The sequence below is a fragment of the Semicossyphus pulcher genome, unplaced genomic scaffold (genome assembly GCF_022749685.1).
Source record: "Semicossyphus pulcher isolate SPU_LCO1_2020_fin unplaced genomic scaffold, fSemPul1.0.p SCAF_16, whole genome shotgun sequence".
In the NCBI taxonomy this organism is placed as follows: Eukaryota; Metazoa; Chordata; class Actinopteri; order Labriformes; family Labridae; genus Semicossyphus; species Semicossyphus pulcher.
This window is the reverse complement of record NW_027211670.1, coordinates 22,335,001-22,358,269: the sequence shown is the minus strand read 5'-3', so window position 1 is coordinate 22,358,269 and position 23,269 is coordinate 22,335,001. Positions and strand designations below refer to the sequence as shown.

General features: G+C 40.1%; 3 protein-coding genes across 3 annotated transcripts in view; 1 reads left to right on the top strand and 2 right to left on the bottom strand.

Annotated features, from left to right (window-relative positions):
- Nucleotides 1-421: 421 nt before the first annotated feature.
- Nucleotides 422-2,050, bottom strand: LOC138593704 (interferon a3-like). Its single transcript, XM_069664790.1, has 5 exons — nt 1,919-2,050; nt 1,720-1,812; nt 772-921; nt 603-680; nt 422-520 (listed from the first exon to the last, which is right to left on the bottom strand). Exons 1-5 carry the CDS (start codon nt 2,048-2,050, stop codon nt 422-424), a joined length of 552 nt encoding a protein of 183 aa, XP_069520891.1.
- A 2,951-nt stretch (nt 2,051-5,001) lies between these two features.
- Nucleotides 5,002-20,257, bottom strand: plekhm1 (pleckstrin homology domain containing, family M (with RUN domain) member 1). Its single transcript, XM_069665105.1, has 12 exons — nt 20,062-20,257; nt 17,972-18,061; nt 15,516-15,757; nt 14,762-15,433; nt 13,243-13,729; nt 10,384-10,531; nt 8,154-9,131; nt 7,770-7,915; nt 7,300-7,493; nt 7,153-7,216; nt 6,917-7,074; nt 5,002-6,751 (listed from the first exon to the last, which is right to left on the bottom strand). The coding sequence occupies exons 2-12, from the start codon at nt 18,041-18,043 to the stop codon at nt 6,643-6,645; spliced, it is 3,270 nt and encodes a 1,089-aa protein (XP_069521206.1). The 5' UTR covers nt 18,044-18,061; nt 20,062-20,257; the 3' UTR covers nt 5,002-6,642.
- Nucleotides 20,258-22,864: 2,607 nt separating this feature from the next.
- The window catches only part of LOC138593079 (interferon a3-like), a 2,305-nt gene continuing 1,900 nt past the window's right edge, over nt 22,865-23,269 (top strand). Inside the window, exons 1-2 of the mRNA XM_069663917.1 lie at nt 22,865-22,996; nt 23,110-23,202. Coding sequence (XP_069520018.1) covers nt 22,865-22,996; nt 23,110-23,202 — 225 coding nt within the window. The remainder of the gene's footprint in view (nt 22,997-23,109; nt 23,203-23,269) is intronic.

Sequence of the window (23,269 nt, the reverse complement as noted above, 5' to 3'; positions counted from 1 at the left end):
GGGTGGTTTCTTTCAGTCGTTCATTCCCAGGCTTATGTGTTAAATATGTTTTCAGAACAAGACCTGAACATGAAACAGGTTTTAAAGCAAACAAACACATTTGCTGGATGCGGCAACAGTTTTATTGGTATAAAAAATATAAAATTTTCTTCAATGCAAATGTAATAAATACACTTTTATCCACTTATTCCAATAAGATAAATACACAGCTTAATAACTGAATACATAAATATGTTGAAAAATAAATGAATAAATAAATAGACTTCATGTAAGAAAATAAGTTAAGACATTTTTAAATCTAATTAATGTTGGTGGGATTCATTCATAAATACTGATTGAATATCAATAAATACATGAGTAAGCAACAGCTGATTAAATAAATATATGAATAAATAGAGATAAATAAAGGAGTCAGCGGAGTTTAGTTGGCGGGGCGCAGAGATGAAGTCAGCTGGTCGACTCTCATCAGATGACGCTCGATGTCCTTCCTGATCAGCTCCCAGGATTCAGCGCTGTGATCCTGCAACATACATAATCATCAATACACGTGATAGATAGATAGATAGACAGATAGATAGACAGATAGATAGATAGATATTCACCTTTTGCTCGAGGACATGTGACAGTCTCTTGAAGCTCATGTGCAGCTTCTTGTTCTTCTTGTGGACGTGGCCTCGAATCTGAAGGAATTACAAGAAAATAAAAATCATAAACATTCACTTTTCCTATAATATAATATGTAAAATAAATAAATACAAATCGTATACTCACACAGGAGTGAAGCTCTACAGCCTGCCGAGTCACAACATTGAGAAAGTTGTCCACTGTTTTCTCCTCCCAGGACGCAGAGCTGTGATTCTTCTTCAACAGGGCAGCCGACTCCTCCAGAACCTGAACTGTGAAAACCAGTTTATCCTCAGCCTGCGAGAAGAAGAAGAAGGAGGATTAGAATCACAAAAACTGTTACAACAATCAAAAGAAGAAAAAGAGTCAGAATAAGAAGAATCACTAGAAGAAGAGTCAGACGAATAAGTAGGAGAAGAAGAGTCAGAAGAATCAGTAGAAGAAGAAGAGTCAGAAGAAGAAGAATCAGTAGAAGAAGAGTCAGAAGAGAAGAATCAGTAGAAGAAGAAGAGTCAGAAGAATGAATAGAAGAAGAAGAGTCAGAAGAAGAAGAATCAGTAGAAGAAGAGTCAGAAGAAGAAGAATCAGTAGAAGAAGAGTCAGAAGAATCAGTAGAAGGAGAATAGTCAGAAGAAGAAGAATCAGTAGAAGAAGAGTCAGAAGAATCAGTAGTAGAAGAAGAGTCAGTAGAAGAAGAATCAGTAGAAGAAGAACCAGTAGAAGAAGAGTCAGAAGAATCAGTAGAAGAAGAAGAGTCAGAAGAAGAAGAATCAGTAGACGAAGAGTCAGAAGAATCAGTAGAAGAAGAAGAATCAGTAGAAGGAGAATCTGAAGCATAAAAAGAGTTAGAAGTAGAAGAAGCAGAATCAGTATAAAGAAGAAAAGAATAAGATTAATCTGAAGTAGAATAATCAGAAGTTGAAGAAGAAAATAACAGGGTGTCACATTTTGACGGCTGCTGTTTAAACTCTGGACAAAATCAGAATAAATATAACAGATATAATAACAGAAACGTTTCTCAGTAAAAGGAGAAACATAAAGTATTTATCTTGAAATATATTTTACATTCACAGTGAACAGCTGAGTGTGACTTACTGTTGCTTTGGACGCCTGCATGTACAGTTCACTAGGAAAGGCCACCATCTGCATCACTTCAGCATCCTCGGTGCTGTTAGTGCCGTTATTAGCCTGCAACACACACACAAAAAACACACACGTCACGTGATGAAGGAAACACAGTAAATAAACTCATTCAGTGAAGATAAAAAACATAACACCAGAGAGAGTCACTCACCATCTTGTTCAGCAGATCCAAATATTCTTCACTGAACTGTCTGAATTTACCATCCATCCATCTGCAGCTCAGCGAGGAGGCTGCACCGAACACACTGAGAAACACACACACACACAAAACCCTGCTGAGCATCTTGAAAGTCGCAAGTAGTCCTTGTAGTCACAAGAAGTCTTTGTCTTTAGCAGATTGGGAGGTTTGCTGATGTGTTAGAGGAGACCTGCACAGCCTCCTTTATACTGTAGCAGGGCGCTGCATTTCGTTTTCACAACGTTGCACGCGCTTAATCAACCTCATTTCGGATTTGAATACAGAGTCCTAATGAATTATTTTCCCACAACAAAGAAAAAGAATAAATATAACAGATAAGCTTCAATATTACGCCGTAGTACGAATCAAAAAGGCTCATTTATTGTGATTTATGCATATTAAAGAAAATAAGAAATAAAGCCTGTTTGAAAACACATTTTTAAATACATTGTAAAAAGAAAGAAAGACAAACAGCTCAGTATTCATGATAATGGAATAGGTTTGTTTTTTCTTTTAATTAGGCTATTGAAAATTATGGAACACTGTTGCGATTTTTAAGTCTAAATAGTAAATTAATAATTGGCTAATAATAACAAAAATAAAGCTTTAATAAATATAGCACATTTCATACAGGATGAGCTTCAAGTGTTTTACAATAAAGTGCAGAAACAGGGGATTTAAAAACAAGTGCAAATACTGCACGATAAAAACGAGTAATCAATTAAATTAAACGGATTATCTTTAAATGAAATATGTTTATCTAGAATTCTAAAATAAGAAGAACATATTCATAGACGTAAAGATTGAATAAACTTTCATTTACACGTTCAGTTTTATTCGTTTATTGTGTTTCATATTTCGCAGATTTCAAGCGATGTTTTGATGTCTTCATCGTCTCCTTGCACGCGCTCCAACACGACGTTAAATGTCTTTAAAAACGACCATAATTAAATGATAAATAGTTATAATAATCGTAAATAGCATCGTTTATTTGTGTTTGGTTTGATGATAATCATGAATGTACACAGCTGCATCCTGACGGACGGTGTCCAGCAGGGACCGGAAAGGGGAAGTTCCAGCAGAGAGAAAATGAAACTGTGGCTCCGGAGCTGCGGCCTGCAGCTCTCTGACGCTCATTCATAAGAACTGTTGAATGACATTTCAAGTTGTTTTATCAAGAACATGGAGGCTTAGACGTGAGAACCAGACGACCTGTACTGAAGGGGACTTTTAATTCCCACAAAAGAAACAATTAAATCACGTCAGGCCTGTATGAGTTTGTAAACACCTGTAATTACCTGAGATAAGATAAACCATGATTGAGCACCGGAGAGTTCAGCATCAGCACGAGGACTGAATTAAGCTCAGATAAAGAGAAGAAAATAATAAAAAATAAATAACTAAATGAGACACTAAAAATAAAATAAGGATATTAAAATGTCCTAATAAAGAGGTACATTATTAATAAAAACAGAGGTGTGTGGAATCAGAAAAACCCGGACTCATGTATTATATAATCAAGTAATAATATTAAGTTTTTGTCTGTATAAATATGTAAATATAATATAGAACTCTGAGTTATAAAACAGTGAACTAAAGTGGCATTTATGATATAGTGTAAGGGGAAATAATAATCTTATAATAATTACAATGTAATTATTAAACAAATGTATTTAATATGTTTTCCTCATCATGAAGGAAATATCTAATATATTTGATTGCTGATTAACACAATTAAAAAGTGTTACAAAAACTCTAACTGGTAAAGCAGACATTTATCTATATTGTACAGATTCTATATTTTATTATCAACTAATTCGAAAGTAACATCCTGTTATTATGTATATCAAAGGCTACACTTGACATTTCATACAAGTGCTGAAAATATTTCAGGGTCCAAGTGTTGTGCAGGCTGACTCAATGGTTTACTGCGGCTCTTGAATGCAACACAAGACATCAGAAAGTTTCTCTTGGGGAAAAAAGAACAGCCAAACTCGCAGCTCCAAAACTGGAGTTCTCTTCCTCCATCCATCAGATTCTCCCCAACTATTGACATTTTCAAGACTAGTCTTAAAACCCACCTTTACTCGTTAGCTTTCAACTGTCCCTAACTTGTTTGTGTGCTTGTATTTATTTCTATTGTATATCTTTCTTATTCCTACTATTTTATTTCTTTTGTACCACAAGAGTTGTCTATTAATTTTGTTGTACACTGTGTGTGTTTAATGACAATAAAAGCATTCAATTCAATTTAATTCAATCTATCCCAGGAATTTCCTCTGTATTGCTCTGTAGGTCATTATTATTACTATTACTATTATATCATATTTTTATTATTACCGTTGTTGTTTTTGGTGTTAGTTTCATCATTATTAGTGGTGGTGCTTTTTTTCTATGTTTTTTTTATGTGAAGCACTTTGGATTAACTGTGTTGTGTGTAAGGTGTATATAAATACAGTTGGGTTGAGTTGAGACTCACTGGTTGGTGGAGAAACAAGTGAATTACTAAATACATCCATATTGTAGGTTCCTAATCAGTGAAGCCATGAGCTTGACGCTCTCCTCCCTCGTTATCCACTTGAACGACAAAAAATAACTCCACACGATTCCTTCGTTTCTTTTCATTGTTTACTCCGAAAAATAAGGCAAAATACAATAGTCCAGCATTATGAAAAGAAAAAAGAAAGGCAAGAGCCAAAGACAACAAAAATGCGGAGTCTAAAGGTAAATTAAAGAGCAAAGAGGTCAAAAAACTGTGTGGCTCCACTCCATGACACTGACCTGACTGCCTGCTTTACGTTAACCACGCCCACACACTCATCAGCATTAAAGGTTACATGTGCGATTTTTAAACCAAAAAACACCCACACATTTTTAAGTGAAATGAATGAAGTACTAACCTATTAATATGAACTGTTCACCTGTGAGTAATGTAAATAACCTCTTTTTTATCATAATTAACCACAATCTTTTTTTCACATATCAACTTAAGTTGTTATTCAAATACTTATCAAAAAAAATAGCATTTAGGCTCCTATACATATGATCCATAAAGAAAAGAGACTCAAAAGGTAACACACACAAATTTATTTAATAATGTTCATTTATACATCTTACACACACTATGAGATGACAATTCAAAAAATAAACCAGGAATAACAGAACTGCAGTTGTCTTTGACATTTTAAAGTGATATTATCTGCAAAGATGGACTTCGTAAGAAAACCTTCATTTTTGTTCTCTGCAGATTCTGCAAAAAAATAAAACAAAATCTACATCAGAGAGAAAATGTTTTCAGTTGAGGAGTTATCCCGTGTGTTAGAGGATATAACAACTACATTCTCGTTGAAATATCCCTTTAACAGTCGTAGCTATAAGTGCAAATGTGCAAAATAATTTCCAGGATTATTTTCAAATACTCAATAATTTCCCTAAAAATCTATTATTGAAAGGTTTCTGCCACACATTTCTGATTTATAAGTTTATTACACCTCTTTGTTCAATACTGGATTCTGATTGGTCGATCACAATGATCTACATTCCGTTATTTCTGAATAACAGGCTGTTGCTATGGACTAATTCTGTTATTCTTTAAGGAAAGCAATCCAATTATTTTTAAATCAATAGCTAATTTCAAATCATTAATTTATTTTGTAAGTAGCTGTGTAATAATCCAGATAACGTACAGCAAGCAGGTCGTTATTGCAAAATAATGACCTGCTTGCTGTACATTATCTATCCTTTTCACTTACATGGCCACCATACGAGCAACATAACAAATGTTTGACCAAATACAGTTTTGAAACACCCCTCTGAACCCTTTAGACAACAAGAGTTTAAATTTAAATCACATATATTATTTCTTGATTGTAAGCTTTGAGAAATTAAGATGTACAGAGAACCACTTAAAGTCTTCTTGGCAACTTATGACTACCCTTTATATAAAATCAGTATGTAATGCAACAATGTAGCTCCCTCTTATGCTTATGGCAAATTGTATTTATACATAAAAAAACAGCCTATGTGATGTTTTTGACCCTGAAGTAAAGAGATACCATGAGGAAAAGAGTGTAAAGCTTAAATTAAATAGAAGGCACAATAAAAACATGTTTATTAGAACATTCCAAGGACTGTTTTTTTCCCATATTTTGCATGTACAGTATCCTACCTCACTGATGTGTTTAAATATCCGTGCACCTGAGGCAGAATGCAGAGTGTGCTGCAGAGCCTTTCTGGTAAACATGATTCTTAAAACTGTGACACATTTAGAAAATCAAAGCGAAAAAAAAAAACAACTTTAAAAATGTGTCTGTTATGATTCTTGGCAGCAACTGTCGCCGTCGTCCAGTCCTTTGTTTGATGCCGTGATGCCCGTGGCTGAGTCAGAGATCACAGAGGTATTAGAGTCACTGGTCAGTAACATTTGGCTGTGTTACATCAGCATCATGAGGCTCTACGTGCCCCTCTATGTGCCTCTGAATTAGTGCAAGAGACTCTAGCTACTGTAGCACTGTGGCTCCTACACTTGCTCTTCAGTTTTAAGGTCGGTTAGCTAGCAGGCGGATCACGCTCATAATTGCACTTGAGGTTACTTCATGTAAAAGCTAGATTCAGTTTAAATTTTCTGTTATTTTTCCCTCCGTAAGCGGCCTTCAGCTCTCTGAAAAAGAAGATGAGGGGTCGGTAACAGTCCCCGCTCAGTCCTGCAGGTCTCTCTCCAGGTATTTCTTTATTCGCTGACAGCGTGGGCAGGAGTCTTCAGGAGCCTTGCAGGCCAGGTGAAACACAGCCTTACAATCTTTACACCTGGGTCACAAAAAAATAGGAGATTTTCTTAGATATTAACTTAAAGAATAATTGTTTGGTTCAGCTTTAACATAATTATCTATTACAGGATCAAAATAGTTCATTAAAAAACTCTTGAGCAGCAAAGTGAATAAGGGGGAGGGTTGTGAAAGCAGGGTAACGTACCTGGTGGTGGTTTCAAACTGAAAGGGGAAGATGATGTCATCAGCGTGGCACATCTGACAGATGAAGCCGCGCTGGGTGCACAGTTCGCAGTGGGACACGTGTTTGGAGGCGTGCTGCAGCAGTGTGAGCAGGTAGTCTGCATATTGGCCCTCTGCTATCTAGAAAACACACACACGTTAGGATGAGTCAAGGTGACAGGTGTGAAGTGCAGTAACAGAATCAACACAGCAGGATACCTGTCGTAGGTCCATGACACTGTACAGGAGGCTCGACTCCAACATGTAAGTTCGCTGCTTCATTCTGGTAGAGAATTAATAAAACATATATCATACATTATTTAATAGAAGATAATAAAATGTAAAAAAACACACGCATGCACACACCTGGCTTGGAGTTTCTTGCCGGCTCCGCTGCGGCAGGCGAGCAGGTAGTCGCCCAGAAGCCGCAGCCTCTTTCGCAGCTTGTGAGCCTCAGACATGGACTCAGCATGAAGAATTAGATCCGGGTTTAACTGCTCCAAGTTCAGCAGAGGCTCGTGCTCGACCTGAGCCAGCAGCCGCAGAGCCTTCTTAGACACCTGAACAAACAAACACACACATTAGGTGAGAAGATGTTGCAGGTGTGTTTGATCACTAAGGATGAGCGTTACTGTAGAAACATACATTTCTCATATATTCTGTGTCTATCGTGTCTTTACAGTGAAGTTTGTACAGCTTCCAGACTCCTTATTCATCACATCTAAATTGTGACTTTAAATGCAATGCAAAAAAACAAACAAAAACACTGTAAAAACCTTGTGTAACAGCACTGGCATCTGTTCCTAAGCACTTATATACGTATGTGCTGCACCCACCTCTCGCTCTATGAGGTCCCAGTTGTGCACCATGCGTGAGGGGATGATAGAGGTGTCACCATGGTGACAGGAGTCACAGTAGTACTGGCCTGAGAATTCACATAGCCTGGCTCGCCCCAGGGAGGGGCCAATCTGCCGGGGACACCCTGCGTATAAAAGACAACAAACCTCTGATTCACATCTGCAAAACAAATGCACTCTAGCTCACATAAACAGCACGCTCCTGAACACACCTGAGAATCATGTAAGCTTAAAAGACAAGACATCCTACACATTACTGTTTCCTACTGTGTCCACTAGGATACACTCTTTACACTCTGACGGGAGCATATTCCGAGTAGCTGGGTATTAGGTGATAATGTAAAATAAAGTTTGACAGCTCACCTGCACATCTGAAGCTCTGAATGTCCAGCCCCTTCTCTGACGGCACGGTGCACAGATGAACCAGAAACGCTCCGTCTTCTTTGAGTCTGTGCTGCACCAGTCTGTGCAGATTTCCGTTCACCTCCGGTCGCACGACAGCTGGCTCTGCAGAGCCCCCCTCCTCCCCACTCTCCAGGTAGGAGTCCAGAGCTCCACGGATTAAAACCCTCCAGGAGCGAGCCTCGTCCGCGTTCTCCGCCCTGAGTTTAAACGTCTCCTTGACGGTCAGGAGTTTAAAAAAAGCAGGTCCTCCCATTGAGACGTCAGGCACCACGTCCCGGATTTCCTCTATCGGATTGGTTAGCCGCAGGAACTTCCTTCCGTCTTGTACCCGAAAGCCTTTCAAGGTCTCCAAGGAGAGGGAGAAGACCAGAGGCGCCCACGTCCGAGCCTCCGGATCTGTGGAGAAGTACAAAACAGCTTCTTTGATGGAATCTGTTTCCAAATCAGTAGTCCGGGTCCAGTCAAAGTCCTGCAGAGGAGGAGGTGCCTCTTGACCGCCATTTGTCCTCGTTTCTGAGGATGTTAAACCTCGCTCAGGGCTGGAGGGGGCGGAGGACGGGGACGACACATCAACGCCATTCTCACTGTAGGGTTGCAGCACCTCCCACATATCATCAGCTCGAGATGCAGGCCGGCATTTGTTGACAGCCTCGACTATCCGATCCAACCAGTCCTCGGCTTCGTCACGGTTTGCGGCGCGGAGGTAAAGTCTCTTCCCGGGGAAGGCCAGCTCGAAGCGGCCCTCGGGTGAGGCGATGCGAGCGTCCTCACATCGCAGCAGGGAGCAGTTGTCGCAACACGCCCGCTCCTCTGCGTTGAAGTAGAGGCGGAACTCGAACGGGGACAGCTCGCAGTAGTAGTCCCGCCACATCCCCATCGCGCCTCGTCGCTCGAGGTGACCGAGCTTCAGCAAGCCACGAAACGGGTTGGCCAGCCCTGACAGACAGACACACACACACACACACACACACACACACACACACACACACACACACACACACACACAGACAAAGAAAAGTTATTTTAAACATTCTTTGGTTTATCTTCTTCTTGTGCTGACAGCTAGAGAGTCGTTATATTTTGTCATAACCTTTACAACAACAATAAATTAATGAAGTATGATTAAACACGGCTTGTTGTGTCTTAATGTGCTTTAAAGTCAAATGTTCCAACTAATTTTTCCTTTTAAAATCTCAAAATTCCAGACTTCCCCTTTTGTTTTAAGCCCTTACTTGACGTACAAATGGCTTCTTTATGTGTTTATTAAGAAAATATGTGGTTTTAAAATCCACCTGTTTCCATGTATGTAACATTGTGACAATGTTTTCTATTGTGTTGCCACGCTTTACACTTAAGCGTCAAGTATTTCTGCCTAAAGAGGAAGTAAACTAACCGGTCTGACCTATAGTCATATTGTTTTCCTTTCAGGTAGTCATCAGTCAGGTATCTGTTGACCTGATGGACTGAGATAATACAGCAGTAGTTCCTGGCGTACTGCCCCTGTCAGGTAGTCCAGGTATTTCCATGTTATGGTGCAACGTCACAAAAGTTTGGTGGTGATGTCTTGCAAGAAAGAGAAATCTTTTTCCACGCAGGTGAAATCTGGGCACATCCCAAAGAATGACGTAACAACAAGTCGGTGTTCTCCCTCGGTCTGCTGCTGGAAAACACTTGCTGTCACGTCACGTTTGGGGCGTGGTTAGAGCTGCAATGTTTGGATTGTCTCACTCCACAGTTTCCAGTGCTGCCCTTTTGTAACAGTATAATTAAACTTTAAGATAAATTGCATCATCCTGGTCCCGCCCCTTTTCGCTCTGTGCTCTAATAAAAGAAGAGAAAGCTTTACTTGACTGTAAAATTTCTCCTTGTGCTACGATCAATAATCAATCCATCCATGCATTATCTATACAGCCTATCCTGTTCAGGCTCGCAGGGGGCTTGTGCCTATCTGTCTTTGGACTGTGGGATGAAGCCAGAGTACCCTGAGAGAACCCACGCACGCACAGAAGCTTAGTAATGTTGGGAAGAAAATTACATTTGGAAGGTGTATAATCCTGTAGCGCTACAGCAGCAAGTGAGCCGTTCCAAAGCAGCGCAGCTCACAGACTGTTTGGCTGTTCTAACCTGTTAAAATGCGCACTGATATAAAGCACAAGAAGCAACCCGACAACCAAAGGAGACTGAATACCTATTTGTCTGCGATGAACGACACTGGGAGGTGACTGGGAGACCTTCGGCTCAGCTGTGGGAGCAGGAGGAGGCACCTCCTCATGGTCCGACTCCTCCTCCAGGCGGGGCTTGTAGATGTCTTCCTCAGAGATCCAGGAGCGGGAATGCTGCAAAGTTGACGACAGGAAGTGTTAACCTCGTTACCACAAGAAAAAAAGTTTCTTTTCTAGGCTGATCTGAGGAGAAGAATTGGTTTGTTTACATATTTTAAAATTCATTTAGTCCTTTAAGTAATAATCTCAAAGATTTTCATTTAAATAAATGTCTGTTAAATGGTGATTGAGCCGATGGTCCACTGATGAAAGCCTTTGCATTTGCAGTATTACAGACTGGCTGTCTGTGGCGACTTTAGAGGAAAAAATCACAAGCGGCGCCCAGTTAGAGACACGTTTTCCATCAGCCAGCAGTGGTTGGTCTGCCAGAGAGGGTAGGCGGAGCTAAGCGGCTGCTTTTCCGCTCTCTGCAAGTGTTGCGAGTAAACAGTAATCTACTATGGCTGAACAAGAAAAGATGGATGACTACAGATACAACTTCAACAAGAAGTGAAAATCCAAAGAAAAAGAAACAAACTCGACGCTCAGATGAAGCAAACAGTCTAAAAAGGAAAGCGACCGTCAGCCAGGAACATCAAGAGTTACAACCGGAGCCAACCGTGGACGTCACACATGCAGCACTGTCTGGATATCTGGGAAGTGTGCTCCCGCAATTACCGTTTATCGCCATAGGTGCCGCCAAAGAGAACGAAACTGAGATCTTCGAGATTATAACTTTCATATCCTGGAGCTGTCTCTACTGGGAATGATAAACACAGAGTCAGAGTTTCAGTTTTAGGCGGGCATTTTATTCATACAGAAACTTGCTGTGCTTTATCTAATGTAGAACATCCTGCCACATGGACAGTTTCATTTCTTGACTATGACTGTTTTTGCAATCGAGAAACTTCTTCTAACGCAGCATTAATAACCTTCCTACTGTAACGTGTGTGTTAACATTCTGAACTTTAACTCTTGCCTAACTTTGCTATTATGCACTTCTGTACTCCTTAAATGTTGTTTTATTTTTTATTTTTGAAGTTCATTCTATCCTTATTTTATTTTATTTAATAAAATACAATAATTACAGAATTTTATACCAGTTTTGTTTGTCTTGTTTATTGTCTATTTTCATACGAGGTACTCAGAGAGTCATTTTAAAGCATTGTGAGCTGCATGTGTATTAGAAAGGTACTTCACGACTGATGACGGGAAAATATAACCCACAATTTTCCATGAATTACTGTGTGGAATAGCTTGTGTTTTTTTTCCACACTGGCATCCAGTTTTAGAAGTCACACATTATTTGTCAGTTCCTCAGAGGGAAAAGCCGAATAGTGATTCAGGAGCAAGGGTTACTCTTCACTTCCCCAATCTGTGAAATCCTCAAACACGGTAAAACAACCTTTTTAAAACGACTTTTTCTCTCTGTGTTTCTTCAGGTGTTTCAAATGTAATAAAACTGCTGTAACTTTAAAAAACTGATCTCACATGACTTCCTGGTTAGATAAAATGTAACACCGTACTGGTCCGAATGTAAAACAAAACGGATTATAAGACGACCTCCTTTTCAAGACTTTGAGAAAAACTTTTTGTACACTAAATCTTGTTTTCATGAAAACCAACAAAATGTTTACCTTTCTAATAAAATCATGTTTTCTATATCTTTAAGATTAAATGATCATCTTTAAGTAAAATAAAAAAGCTTTCAAAATTTCAACAAATCCTTCACCATCAAAGTGAGGTCTATTTATAGAGCAGTCTTGAAACAGCGGGATGACAGCTCTGGTAACCCTTGTTCTGTTTTTCAGTAACACACTCACACACTCTCCTGTCAGTCTATTGGAAGCTGCCGTGACAGTACAATATCTTCTGTTAGCATCTGTTAGCTAAGACTGTTAGCATTTTTAAGACAACCTTTTTGGGCTTGCCATCTTCGGACATCTCTGTGACACCGTGTTTCTTGGCTGCTTGACAGATGCTTATTGTCTCTGCTGCATTGATAACCATTGTCTTAAAATTAGCATCATAACTCCGCCTCAGTTGTTGGTTAACTTGGCCGACTTTTATGCCACTTTGTGCGGGCAATCACCATAGCCCTTTTTACACTGTGGTTCCGCCTCAGCGCCGTAACGAAGCCCCGCCGTCATGCAGCACATGCCATTTTAAATTGGACCAAGCACCGCCGGCGTTAAGCCGCCCCAGTGTGTGTTTTTATAAAGCGTTCTGGTGTTGCTCAAGCAAAACGTGCGCAAGGTTCAAACAAATAGCGCGTGCTTCAAATACACACACACGGCGCTGTTCCACCCTGCCGGCTCTGACGCCGTTACACCTCTGTTACTACCTCTGATGCCAGCTCAGAGGCGGAACGACTTCGCCCATTCTGCCACCTGTGCATGATGTGATCATCCCAACATGTCTCTCCATCTTTCATCCCCCTGGCTCTGTAGCTGTGAGTGACGGCTAGCCTCAGTCATGAGGGGTACGCTCGCTTGACACATAAGTAGTTCCGTCTACTGCTGTGAACGTATATTGCGAATAAAAGTCTAAATCCTGAATGAATACTTTTTTCAAATATATTTCAAGGAAAAAAGAAAGTCTTATATTCGGACCAATACAGTATATATAAATTAAAATCGGGCGTCATTCTCAACTACAAGTGGTCCTGAAGGTCAGCACACATCACTATTTAAGTGGATTGTCGTTATGTTGACGTTTTGTCAAATGACGTTGTGTTTCAACCCCTCAGGGCCACCGTATAAAAGCATATCTGTAGATATACTCACTGATAGAGAATCTGAGGATAACTCCCTGCTCAGGATGCTGGTAGATCGACGTGTGCCTTGATGCACAGATGGCTCTGGGGTGTTCTTCTCCAAAATCTCTACTCCTCTCCCTTCCCGGTCGGGTTCAGGACTCTTCTGAGCGACGGTTGTATAAACTTCCTCTGCAGGCCTGCTGACTGTCTCCAGCACGTCTGTGCCAGATGTAACCTCAGAAGACGTGCTAATGATGCAGGCTTCAAAAGAAGAGTCAACATGGTTCTCATCAGATGACGGCAGCTCGAGGGATGTTGGTGCAGGCTCTGATTCAGGAAGTACAGGGTTTGGGGTTTGCTCTCTGGGTGGTGTAGTGGGACCGGGGGTCTCGCTGTCAGAGCCGCTGAAAATGGCCGTCTCTGAGTACTGATCTGGACCCGTGCTGGAGACAAAGGAGTCTTCACGCATGGAGTCCTGGCTGCAGTGGCCACTCTCCCGAAACTCAGTCAGCAAGCTGCAGAAGGAAAGGACATATTTAACTGCGACATCACACATCACTTATTGTCTTTCTACACCAGTGGGTGCCACATGCTTGCAAGTGGCTTCTTGTGTGTTCAATCAAAGACTAGTAGAACTAGTACAGTAACTCAGACAAAGGTCAACTCATGCATGTCTGATGTTTGCACTCTTGCCTAATTTGTCCCTGTCTGTCCAGCCCTGCATTGTTTGCAATAGTGTATTTAAAACCCTTGCTGCACAGTAACACTTTCCCCGTTACCGCAGAGAAGAGGGCAAACAAAGGACAGTGTTTTAAGGCACAGCTCAGCCCCTGTGAACCATTTAAGTAATTTAATAAAACAGGAAGAAACTGTTTTATTTGTGGACTATTTCCAGCCGCAATTTTTTACAAATTCGGCCCCTCAAGTGAGAATTGACAGCAGCAGGATGGAACAGAGCATGTGGGATTTACACAAAGTAAACCAGTGTGTGTTTGTTTATGGTAAAAAAGGAACATGCGAACCAGTGCAATGAAGTTAACAACAATGCAGCTCTAAAGAAGAGAGGAATTAGAGATATCGGGCACACATAATGCTTGTTTTTATTATGAATTAACGAACGATGTTCAAGCGCAGCGTGGACGGAGACGGGTTGAATTTGTAGCTGAGATGACAAGAGCATAGCATCACGCCAGAGAGGGGGCGGAGATTAGCGTGTCGACACAGGTTTTGTGTTCCAATCAATGCCGATCTCCCTCGCCCAATATGCTTCAGGGCCGGACAACTTGACTTAGTAAAGAGAAGTGAAAGTCCACACTGAACCGAGGTCAGGAGGATGATCTTTTACTAAACCTGAACAAGTAGTTTTTGTGCCGAAACCTAACCAAGATGCAAGCCCGTCACATTGTTTATGATATGTTAGAAAGGAAGAAAATAAAGGCTATCTTGTGGCATGACTACCTGACCGGGGATGAGAATGTCTCAGCTTTGCTAATGCATAACTCTTGTACTCCAACATATCCAAAGACACAGCATGAAGATACACTCACTCTTTCTGTGTCCTCTTGGTGCTGCTGATGTTGGAATTAATGGGCATATCCAGGTCACATGAGGACCACTGCTCTCCTGAGGGGCTTCGGGGGTCTTGTCCCTGCAGGAGACTGTCGGAGCTCAAGCTGGAGGAGAGCTGAGAGGATCCTGTGGTGTCCAGGCTTAAATTAGATGAGTTGAGCGCAGTCCTACCCCCTTGTGATCCACCTGAGCCTCTCCCCAGCAGCAGCACTGGACCTCTCAGATCCAGAGCATCTGAAGAGCCTGACGACTGAGACACTGTATCCCACGATTCTTTATACGCAGGCTTAGAGGTGGGAAGGTCTCCACCATTAAGCGGCAGGTCGAGTGTGTCCGCCTGGGACAAGGGGCAGAGTCCAGCGAGACCCAGAGGCGTGGTGGTCCATTCGTTGAGCACAGCTGACTTGTAAGAAAGGCTGAATGTGAGTGATGCTAAACCCTGGAGGTAGCTGAGCAGGACCTCCCGCTCCTCAGCGTTCAGGAGCAAGGCACTGGGCTGGTAGTGGGCCCGCAGCTTGGAGTCCTCCCTGAACAGCGAGGCGAGGTAGCACTCCAGCAGGCCGTGGTTCAGGGCCAGACGGAGCCACGCTCGACAGCGACCCACATCAGTGCCTACGAAGCTGATCTTCTCCAGCTCTGTGATCACGTCACTGCGGATTAAACACAGTGTTAGGACAGTTTATATCAAGTTTTAACAGAATAGTTGCTCTAAAAGCATAAACGTGTCTTTACCGGTGGGTGACGGTCTTCAGGAGGCTCCAGAAGAAAGGCTGAGGGAGGGGTCCCCGGTCTCCCTTCCTGCTCCGGCCCCCGGCCTCCGTGCGGATGTACTTGGTCTTGATACCATGGATGAAGATGGCCTCCAGGGCACAGCAGAGGAGGTTAGCATCGCCATCTTCACTGGTGACCACAGCGTCTGACGTCACGTATCGCTTCTGCAGGGCCTTGAGCGACTGTGCCAACTTCTCCTTGATCTACGTGACAATGTGTGAGAGAGGGAAACATTATCAGCTTCATTGTTTTTATATTTGGTAAAGGGAGAAAACTAAGGTGTGGTGCTGAAGCTAATAACTCCTCTCTTGTTATCATGTGCAGTAAAGACAACAAGCAGACATGTTCTCACACGCATTCCAGTCTACGGTGTTATGGGGAATATATAGAGTGAGGTCAGGGGGCATGTTGTTATGAAACACAGTCTGTAGATTACCTACAGTCACATGACACCTTCTGTCAGCTGACATGGAACGGCAGAGCACATGAACCTTTAACAAGTGGCCTACATTATGCAACAGGTTGCTAAACACTTGAAGAGGCCACGGTCTGGGTCACACTGAGCACTGAAGGACTCTTCTTCTACTGTGCTTGACTTGGCAGGACTTTAACAAGGCAGCTAAGATAAGATGTTTCAAGTGGACCAATTCCTTGCCTGAGTCTGAGTCACATACATTAATTCAGCAAGGCAGCAACACATTGTATATGGGCTACGAAGCATGCTGTTAAATATTCTGCATTAAATTAGCCATGCATACAGTATAACAATTAAAGGAGCAATTCACCCCTGGAAAAAAACCACTGTCAGTCACAGCTGGTGTTCTCTGTCATCAATAGAAGCAATTATATTTGAAATTGGCGCCATAGCTGTGGAGAAAGTTGTACAGACAGCTCGTGGTTTCGCCCAATCTACATTCCTACAACACCCAGCGTGCATTGCGCCCCTCCCTCTGAAAGGAACGGCCCAGCGAGAGACGCTGGAGTGAAATACTACCGTTTTTGCTGCAGGCAACGGCTCATAGCGGTACAGAATCCGAAATATGACGAGAACATACCGGTGGTATATTGATAATGATGGATCATTAATCTGTAAGATCTTGTTACTTTGTGATATTCAGGTGATTAGGTGCAAAATGTTTGTTGGTCAGTGGATATATGGTACAAACACAAATTATGTTATAAGTTGTCATAAAAAAACAATGAATTTTTTTTTTTTTTTTTTTAATATAGCATTTCTCAAACCAGTGTTACAAAGTGCTTTACAAAAATTATAAAACCCAACAATAAAATACGCAACAAAAAATAGATAGAAGATACAAGAAGAAAAAGAGGAACATCTTGAAACAATGGTCGACTAAAAACACAAAACAAATACTGTGGATAAAATAAGAATTACAAGAAAGCCTTTGATAAAATTAGTTCATTAAAAGGGATTAAAAAGAACATAATATACATAACTTATAAAGAAGAGTTACAATGTAGAACTTTACGTGAAGTACAATTTAAACAAAAGACAAGGATCCTTTTGTGCCGTCACGTTCTGGAACATTAGCCAGAGAGACCGGCCACTTCAGAAGAGGATAGACTTTGTTTCTGTGTGGACTAGGTGACATTGAGAATAAGATTATTATTATTATCATTATTATAACCTTTACTTAACCAGGAAAAGTCCCAGTGAGATTAATGATCTCTTTTTTAAGGGAGCCCTGGCCAAGACAGGCAGCAGCATAATGAAAACACATAGTTACAGATAGAAAAACACAAAAGAGAAGAAGACAAGCATAAGAAACTCACGTTTTTAAATGATTAATTTGTAGCAGCGAGTTTTGCAACCAGGTAAATTAAAAACATCGACATCCGAAAAAGTCCATCTCTCAGTTCTTTCATCTATGACGACATAACCGGCTGTTTTCTATGATAAAATTAGATTTATTTATGCCGATGTCTCTTGGCTGGATGAATATGAAAAACCTGAGTTGTGCTTTAGTGAGGGAACCTTTTTTTGTAGCACAATTTATTTGCCAAGCTCGGCAGAGAAGGCAGCCTAATCTATTCAAGACGGAGCTTTAAAATACAGTTTTTTGATTAATTGAAATGTTTCACCACTACAACTCTGCTTTTGGTGTCTTGGGTTGGGCACAATATATCCATGGCATAAATATAAAAAACAATCATCATCGTCGTGAGCAGCCAAGTGGGTCACCAAGTTCAGCGCTGAAACAGTGCTGAGTACAGTTACAACAGGTCCTTTACAACATATCCTTCTTAAAATGTCACAACCTGCCTACATTGGAAAAGAAGCCAATAAAGCCAACCTGACACCTTAAGCAGAGGTACAGGAGAAGCAGTAAAAGAGAAGATAACCAGGCATGAACAAAGTCTATGAGATAACATGATCGCTGCACATGTGGTCTTACCTGTTTGACGCCTCTAGCCTCAGGTGGCGTTTCTGGCATCTGTGTGGCTAGCATGGCACCTCCTGGGAACATTTACTCCCACATGGCACGCTGAAAAACAAAAACTTCACTTGAAATATGCAAAAGGTAACAAGGAACTCTTTCAAACACTTGCATGTGACTTATGCCACTGAACGTTGCTTCCTCGTCAAAAGACCGTTGACAACAAGTTTTGCAAGATAGTGAGCCCAAGCAGACACAAGACATGTGATAATAAGGAAACAGCTTTTTCCCCCCTTCCTGTCTTGTTGTTAATACATTTGCCGCTGAGCTATCATGACCATTTCTATCACAAGACAGTATTGTGTGACATATCTGCAATTTCATGGTTTCACTGAGTAACCACTTTGTAGCGGAGTCATGTGAGGCACTGTTTAAAGACTGTGTCTGCAGGGAAGTAGCTTCAGAACTGAACTTCCCCAATCAGAAGCAAATCAGGACTCAAAGGGCATGCCATTCAAACTCCCTGACACGATCACACCCAGATAAGATTAATACCTCTAATGCCGAGCTGCTAATAAAAATGGTTGTACTTATCAACAGTAGGAATGCAAGTAGCGATAGGTATTAGCCTTGCAGGAGGAATCAATCGGTTTTTTAACATATTGGGACACCTTCAAGTTAAAACAACCTAAAGCTGGACTAATTCTCTTTCCCTTTCACCACCACCTTGCATCAAGTGGTCAATTTCACCATTTCCGCACAATTCTCGAAGCACAGCCCTGAAGATGCACTTCCCAAAACGGCTCACACATGCAGCAAAACACTGTAGTTAATAGAGGTGGGAGTCGCAGGGTAACTCACAATACGATACGTGGCCCAAGATAACTATAATATCACGATACGGCGATTATTCGATAATTGACATATTGCAAGAACCATAATTGTATCACATCAGTCGGGACAATGATATATTGTGATATCGATATTTTGTCCCACCCCTAGTAGCAGTTAGCCTGCAAAAGGCTGTTTTTCATCCAAACCTATAATTCATGTGTCAAAATGACATTATTGTGTCAATCAAAATTTGTGCAAGCAGTGTTCCTTTGACATTGTGCAAAATCACAACCATAATTTCCAAACAATATTTTTCTACTGGTATTTTATTACGCTTACTGACTGCTACTAGTTTAGTGTCAAAGTGCAAGGTCATTAGAATCTGATTTCAGGACAACACATCTTCATAGTCCACTGTATAAAGCAAAAGAATAGTTGGATTTCAATGCTTTGTGAGGAAAAGCAACTTTTGAGTCATTTATTGTGTGTCTCCAATGGTAACATTCACGCATCACTGAAGCCTACAATACAGTCACCAAACAGGAACTCTACAACACTGCACAGAACCAGGGTGATTATTGTTAACGAAAACTAAGACTAAACTAAACTAAAACTAGTCAAATCCTCAAAATAAAATGAAACTAGTTATGAACTCGTAAAACTAACTGAAACTAAAATGAAATCAAAGACCAAAATATTTCAAAATTGTAATAACTGCACAGAACAAACACCTTGCAAATCAAAGCCTTGCTGCAAATTTGGACAATGCTGAATGTGATAAACTGCAAATTGAAAGAAATTAACCATGTTTTGGAGAATAAAACTATTTAATTGAGAAGAAACTAATGTATTATGAATACATATTTCAGTAAGAAATGCGCACTAGTTATATTATACGTTGAAGACCATGCGCAAATGGCAATAAAGAATGAATAGTTGCTCTTACTGTTTAAAAAAGAAACAAGGAAGGAATTTCATATGTTATTATGACATCCTCAGCTGTCATTGGATATTTGAGCCAAAGCCACTGAGATAAATAAATGATTAGCCTCGAGTTTGGGCGTATTTGGCCATTCAAAATCAACTGAAAGACCGAGAAATCATTATAATATATAAAGGAAAACAAATGAAGCAGTGTAAAGCACGTCGTAGATGTATAATTTCTGTTTAAATTGCGAAACATGCTCCTGAGAGTTAGCTTTAATGTGCTATTAGCTACGGGGGTTGGTTAACACGCTATATTAGCTACATAGATCGCTAGCTAGCTTCCTTACCGAAAGATGTTGGCTATCTTGCCATTACGATCCAAAAATCGCCTATCCTCCTTAATTTATTGTAAACGTAGTGACTGTACGTCAAATGAAAGTTAATCCGAACAGTCATTCTCCATGTCTTTTGTTACAGTACACAAAAACGTACAAAAATAAGCGTTAGATAAGATTTGATTCCTTGAGAGGTGAGACGCTCTCTTGTCACTAGTATCCAGCTGAGGACAGATGCATCATGGGAACTTTGCCGGACCAGTGATGCCTTCATGTACTGTCATAAATACAGTACAAATAGATACCCGAAAGAAACTACATAAACGTAACATAAACGACGATTTAGGGAGATTAAATATTTGTTGTAGGCTGTTTGTTTGTATCCTTAACGCCTGCATGTATGCTGACTGCATTTTCAGTTCGTTATTGCACAAATAAGACTGCGCCCATTCATATTCAAGGGAGAATTTACGAAGAAACGCCGATAATTTATGTTTTTTCTGTTTAATCTAATTGGAAAGCATTCGAATTATACACATTCATGGGCATAATCTAGTAAACATACTTTCTCATGAACAATAGTCTTAAACTGATATACACTGCCTGAACTAATGTTAATAGAAGCTGCTACTTTGAGTAACTGCTAGCAGTCACTGTGATTAACGAGTAACACGCAAAGACAACGCAGCTTTCAAGGCGTGCTGATGTTGACGTTCCTTTTGCTGACACGTGAGAACTTCATGTTCTCTGTCCCGTTCCTCAGAGAGTTCCTGTTGGACTGACAACAGTTCAAATAAGTTTTAAACACACACTCAGCAGCATATAAACAGTATATTAACTCAACCACATTAACCCTTAATAATAGATACTAACGCACGTCTGTTTGATTACTTGTGTGTTTGTTTTAAAATGTGATCAGCATAAAGTCACATTAAGCATGATTTAGATCATTGCCATTGGTTTTTCCCTTTGGGAGAACGATGCATCTCTGGTGCAACTTATAATACAGTGATTTACAGTTAACATTTTGAACTCAGACACAGTCTCGATTCAAGATGGGTTACAGTGGATGAAATCTCTAATTTGATTTCTTTATAACTGTTTTCCTGTTATCACTCAAAGTCACCTAAGATAGTCAAGATTTCTGAGCAAATTTAAGTATTAATTTTCATTGGTAACTAATATTCAATTTGATTTGACAATTAAAACACAAGATAACATCTGTTCTATTTTTTTTTTTTTCGTTAATCTCTACTTATCTCTTCTCTCCCTTGAGCTGCTCCAAAATCCGAATCCACCCCTTATGGGATCAATAAGACTCACTGTATGTCTTATCTTATCTCAAACACAGTATTTTAAATGACGAAATACTCCTGGGAATGCCTGTGAGCTTTCAAATTACATAAATAAAAGTAGCAAAGTTGTAAAATAATCGTCAGAAATCTTAAAATCTTAAAAATACTGTGGAAAGAAAACAGGTTTGTTTTAATTTCCGATATATTACTTTTCTTTCTTTTTTTAAAATTTTTTTTTTACAAAGGGTCAAAAAGCACACCTATAGAATAAAAAATACCTAAAAGAGATCAAAATAGTCTAATTCTTGTCTTCGGACAAGCTTTCTTAGTCCAGTAGCATGAACAATAGGCTTACATGGAAAGGTGGAAAATGAAATGTAATAACACCATAAAAGTGGATGAAACTATGACAGCTCAATGAAACACCTGACATTCCCTGCAATAAAAGCTTATCTCTCTTTCTTCTCTTTACACACGTCTTTGTTCTTCAAGACACTCTAGTGGTTACTCTTCAAAATGACGTCGTGATGATTTTCACATTGCAGTATGAATATGTCACAATCACGTAACGCAGGCCGCAGTCCAGTTCCACTTTCTCTTTGAGGTGACACTTTCCTCTTTTATTAGCCTATGTTTAGTAGGCTATGTGAACTCACTGCCGTAGTATCTGCAGTGTTACGCTTTTAATCATAAATACATAGTGTGTTTTTAAACATACAATGATGGCAACTCAAACAACAAGACAATGATCGTTTTTAAGACATAATTGCATAATGAGAATAATAAATCTTATTTTTAGGCCATACCACTTTGCAAAATAAATTTACAAAGTGCTTTAGAATAAAAGTTCACATAAAAACAAGAAGAGGATAGAAAAACTTAAAGCCATAAAGAAAGTAAAAACAAACATTATAAACATAACTTAAATCATCAGAAGGCAATTTCTAAAAAAATAATAATAATAATAAGTTGTTTAAAAGACGAGACATAGTAGCACGGTTCGTCTGAAGACTGAACACAAACTAACTAAATAAAAATGGCCTCTAATATCCAAAATAAAATAAAAAAATGCATTTTAATGAATTAATGTAAAAATAGGTGTAAATAAACTCTTCTTTCTCTTAAAAAATGTCGTCGTTTTACCAAATTTGGACATGTTTTGTGATAATGAATACTGAGCTCTGTTTGTCTCGTTTTTACAGGCTTTTCATAAATATTCTGTTATTATGGTGGAGCATTTTAATAACCCTGCGCGTTTTTTTCCACCCTTTGCGATTCATTTGAGTGTAACATAATCTTACTGTTCATACATTCATAATAAAGACATTATACATTTCAAATCCGAAAACTCGTATGTTGAGGTTGAGAGCGTTTGTAAGCCGCTTCCCGCAGATGGAAACTGAAAAGCTGCGACAGTATAAAGGAGACTGTGCAGGTCTGCTCTAACACATCTGCAAACCTCCCAATCTGCTAAAGACAAAGACTTCTTGTGACTACAAGGACTACTTGCGACTTTCAAGATGCTCAGCAGGGTTTTGTGTGTGTGTGTGTTTCTCAGTGTGTTCGGTGCAGCCTCCTCGCTGAGCTGCAGATGGATGGATGGTAAATTCACACAGTTCAGTGAAGCATATTTGGATCATCTGAACAGGATGGTGAGTGACTCTCTCTGGTGTTGTTTTAAATGATCTTCACTTAATGACTTTATTTACTGTGTGTTTCCTTCATCACGTGACGTGTGTGTGTGTGTTTTGTGTGTGTGTTGCAGGCTAATAACGGCACTAACAGCACCGAGGATGCTGAAGTGAAGCAGATGGTGGCCTTTCCTAGTGAACTGTACATGCAGGCGTCCAAAGCAACAGTAAGTCACACTCAGCTGTTCACTGTGAATGTAAAATATGCCAAGATAAATACTCCAACTTCTTCTT

Coding starts and splice junctions, on each gene's coding strand:
- LOC138593704 (XM_069664790.1), bottom strand. CDS start 2,050: ATGCTCAGCAGGGTTTTGTGTGTGTGTGTGTTTCTCAGTGTGTTCGGT. Junction 922..1,719: donor TGCAGGCGTCCAAAGCAACA/GTAAGTCACACT, acceptor TTCTTCTCGCAG/GCTGAGGATAAACTGGTTTT. Junction 681..771: donor CTGTAGAGCTTCACTCCTGT/GTGAGTATACGA, acceptor TAATTCCTTCAG/ATTCGAGGCCACGTCCACAA.
- plekhm1 (XM_069665105.1), bottom strand. CDS start 18,043: ATGTTCCCAGGAGGTGCCATGCTAGCCACACAGATGCCAGAAACGCCA. Junction 10,532..13,242: donor TATCCTCAGATTCTCTATCA/GTGAGTATATCT, acceptor TCAACTTTGCAG/CATTCCCGCTCCTGGATCTC. Junction 6,752..6,916: donor CAGTTTGAAACCACCACCAG/GTACGTTACCCT, acceptor TTTGTGACCCAG/GTGTAAAGATTGTAAGGCTG.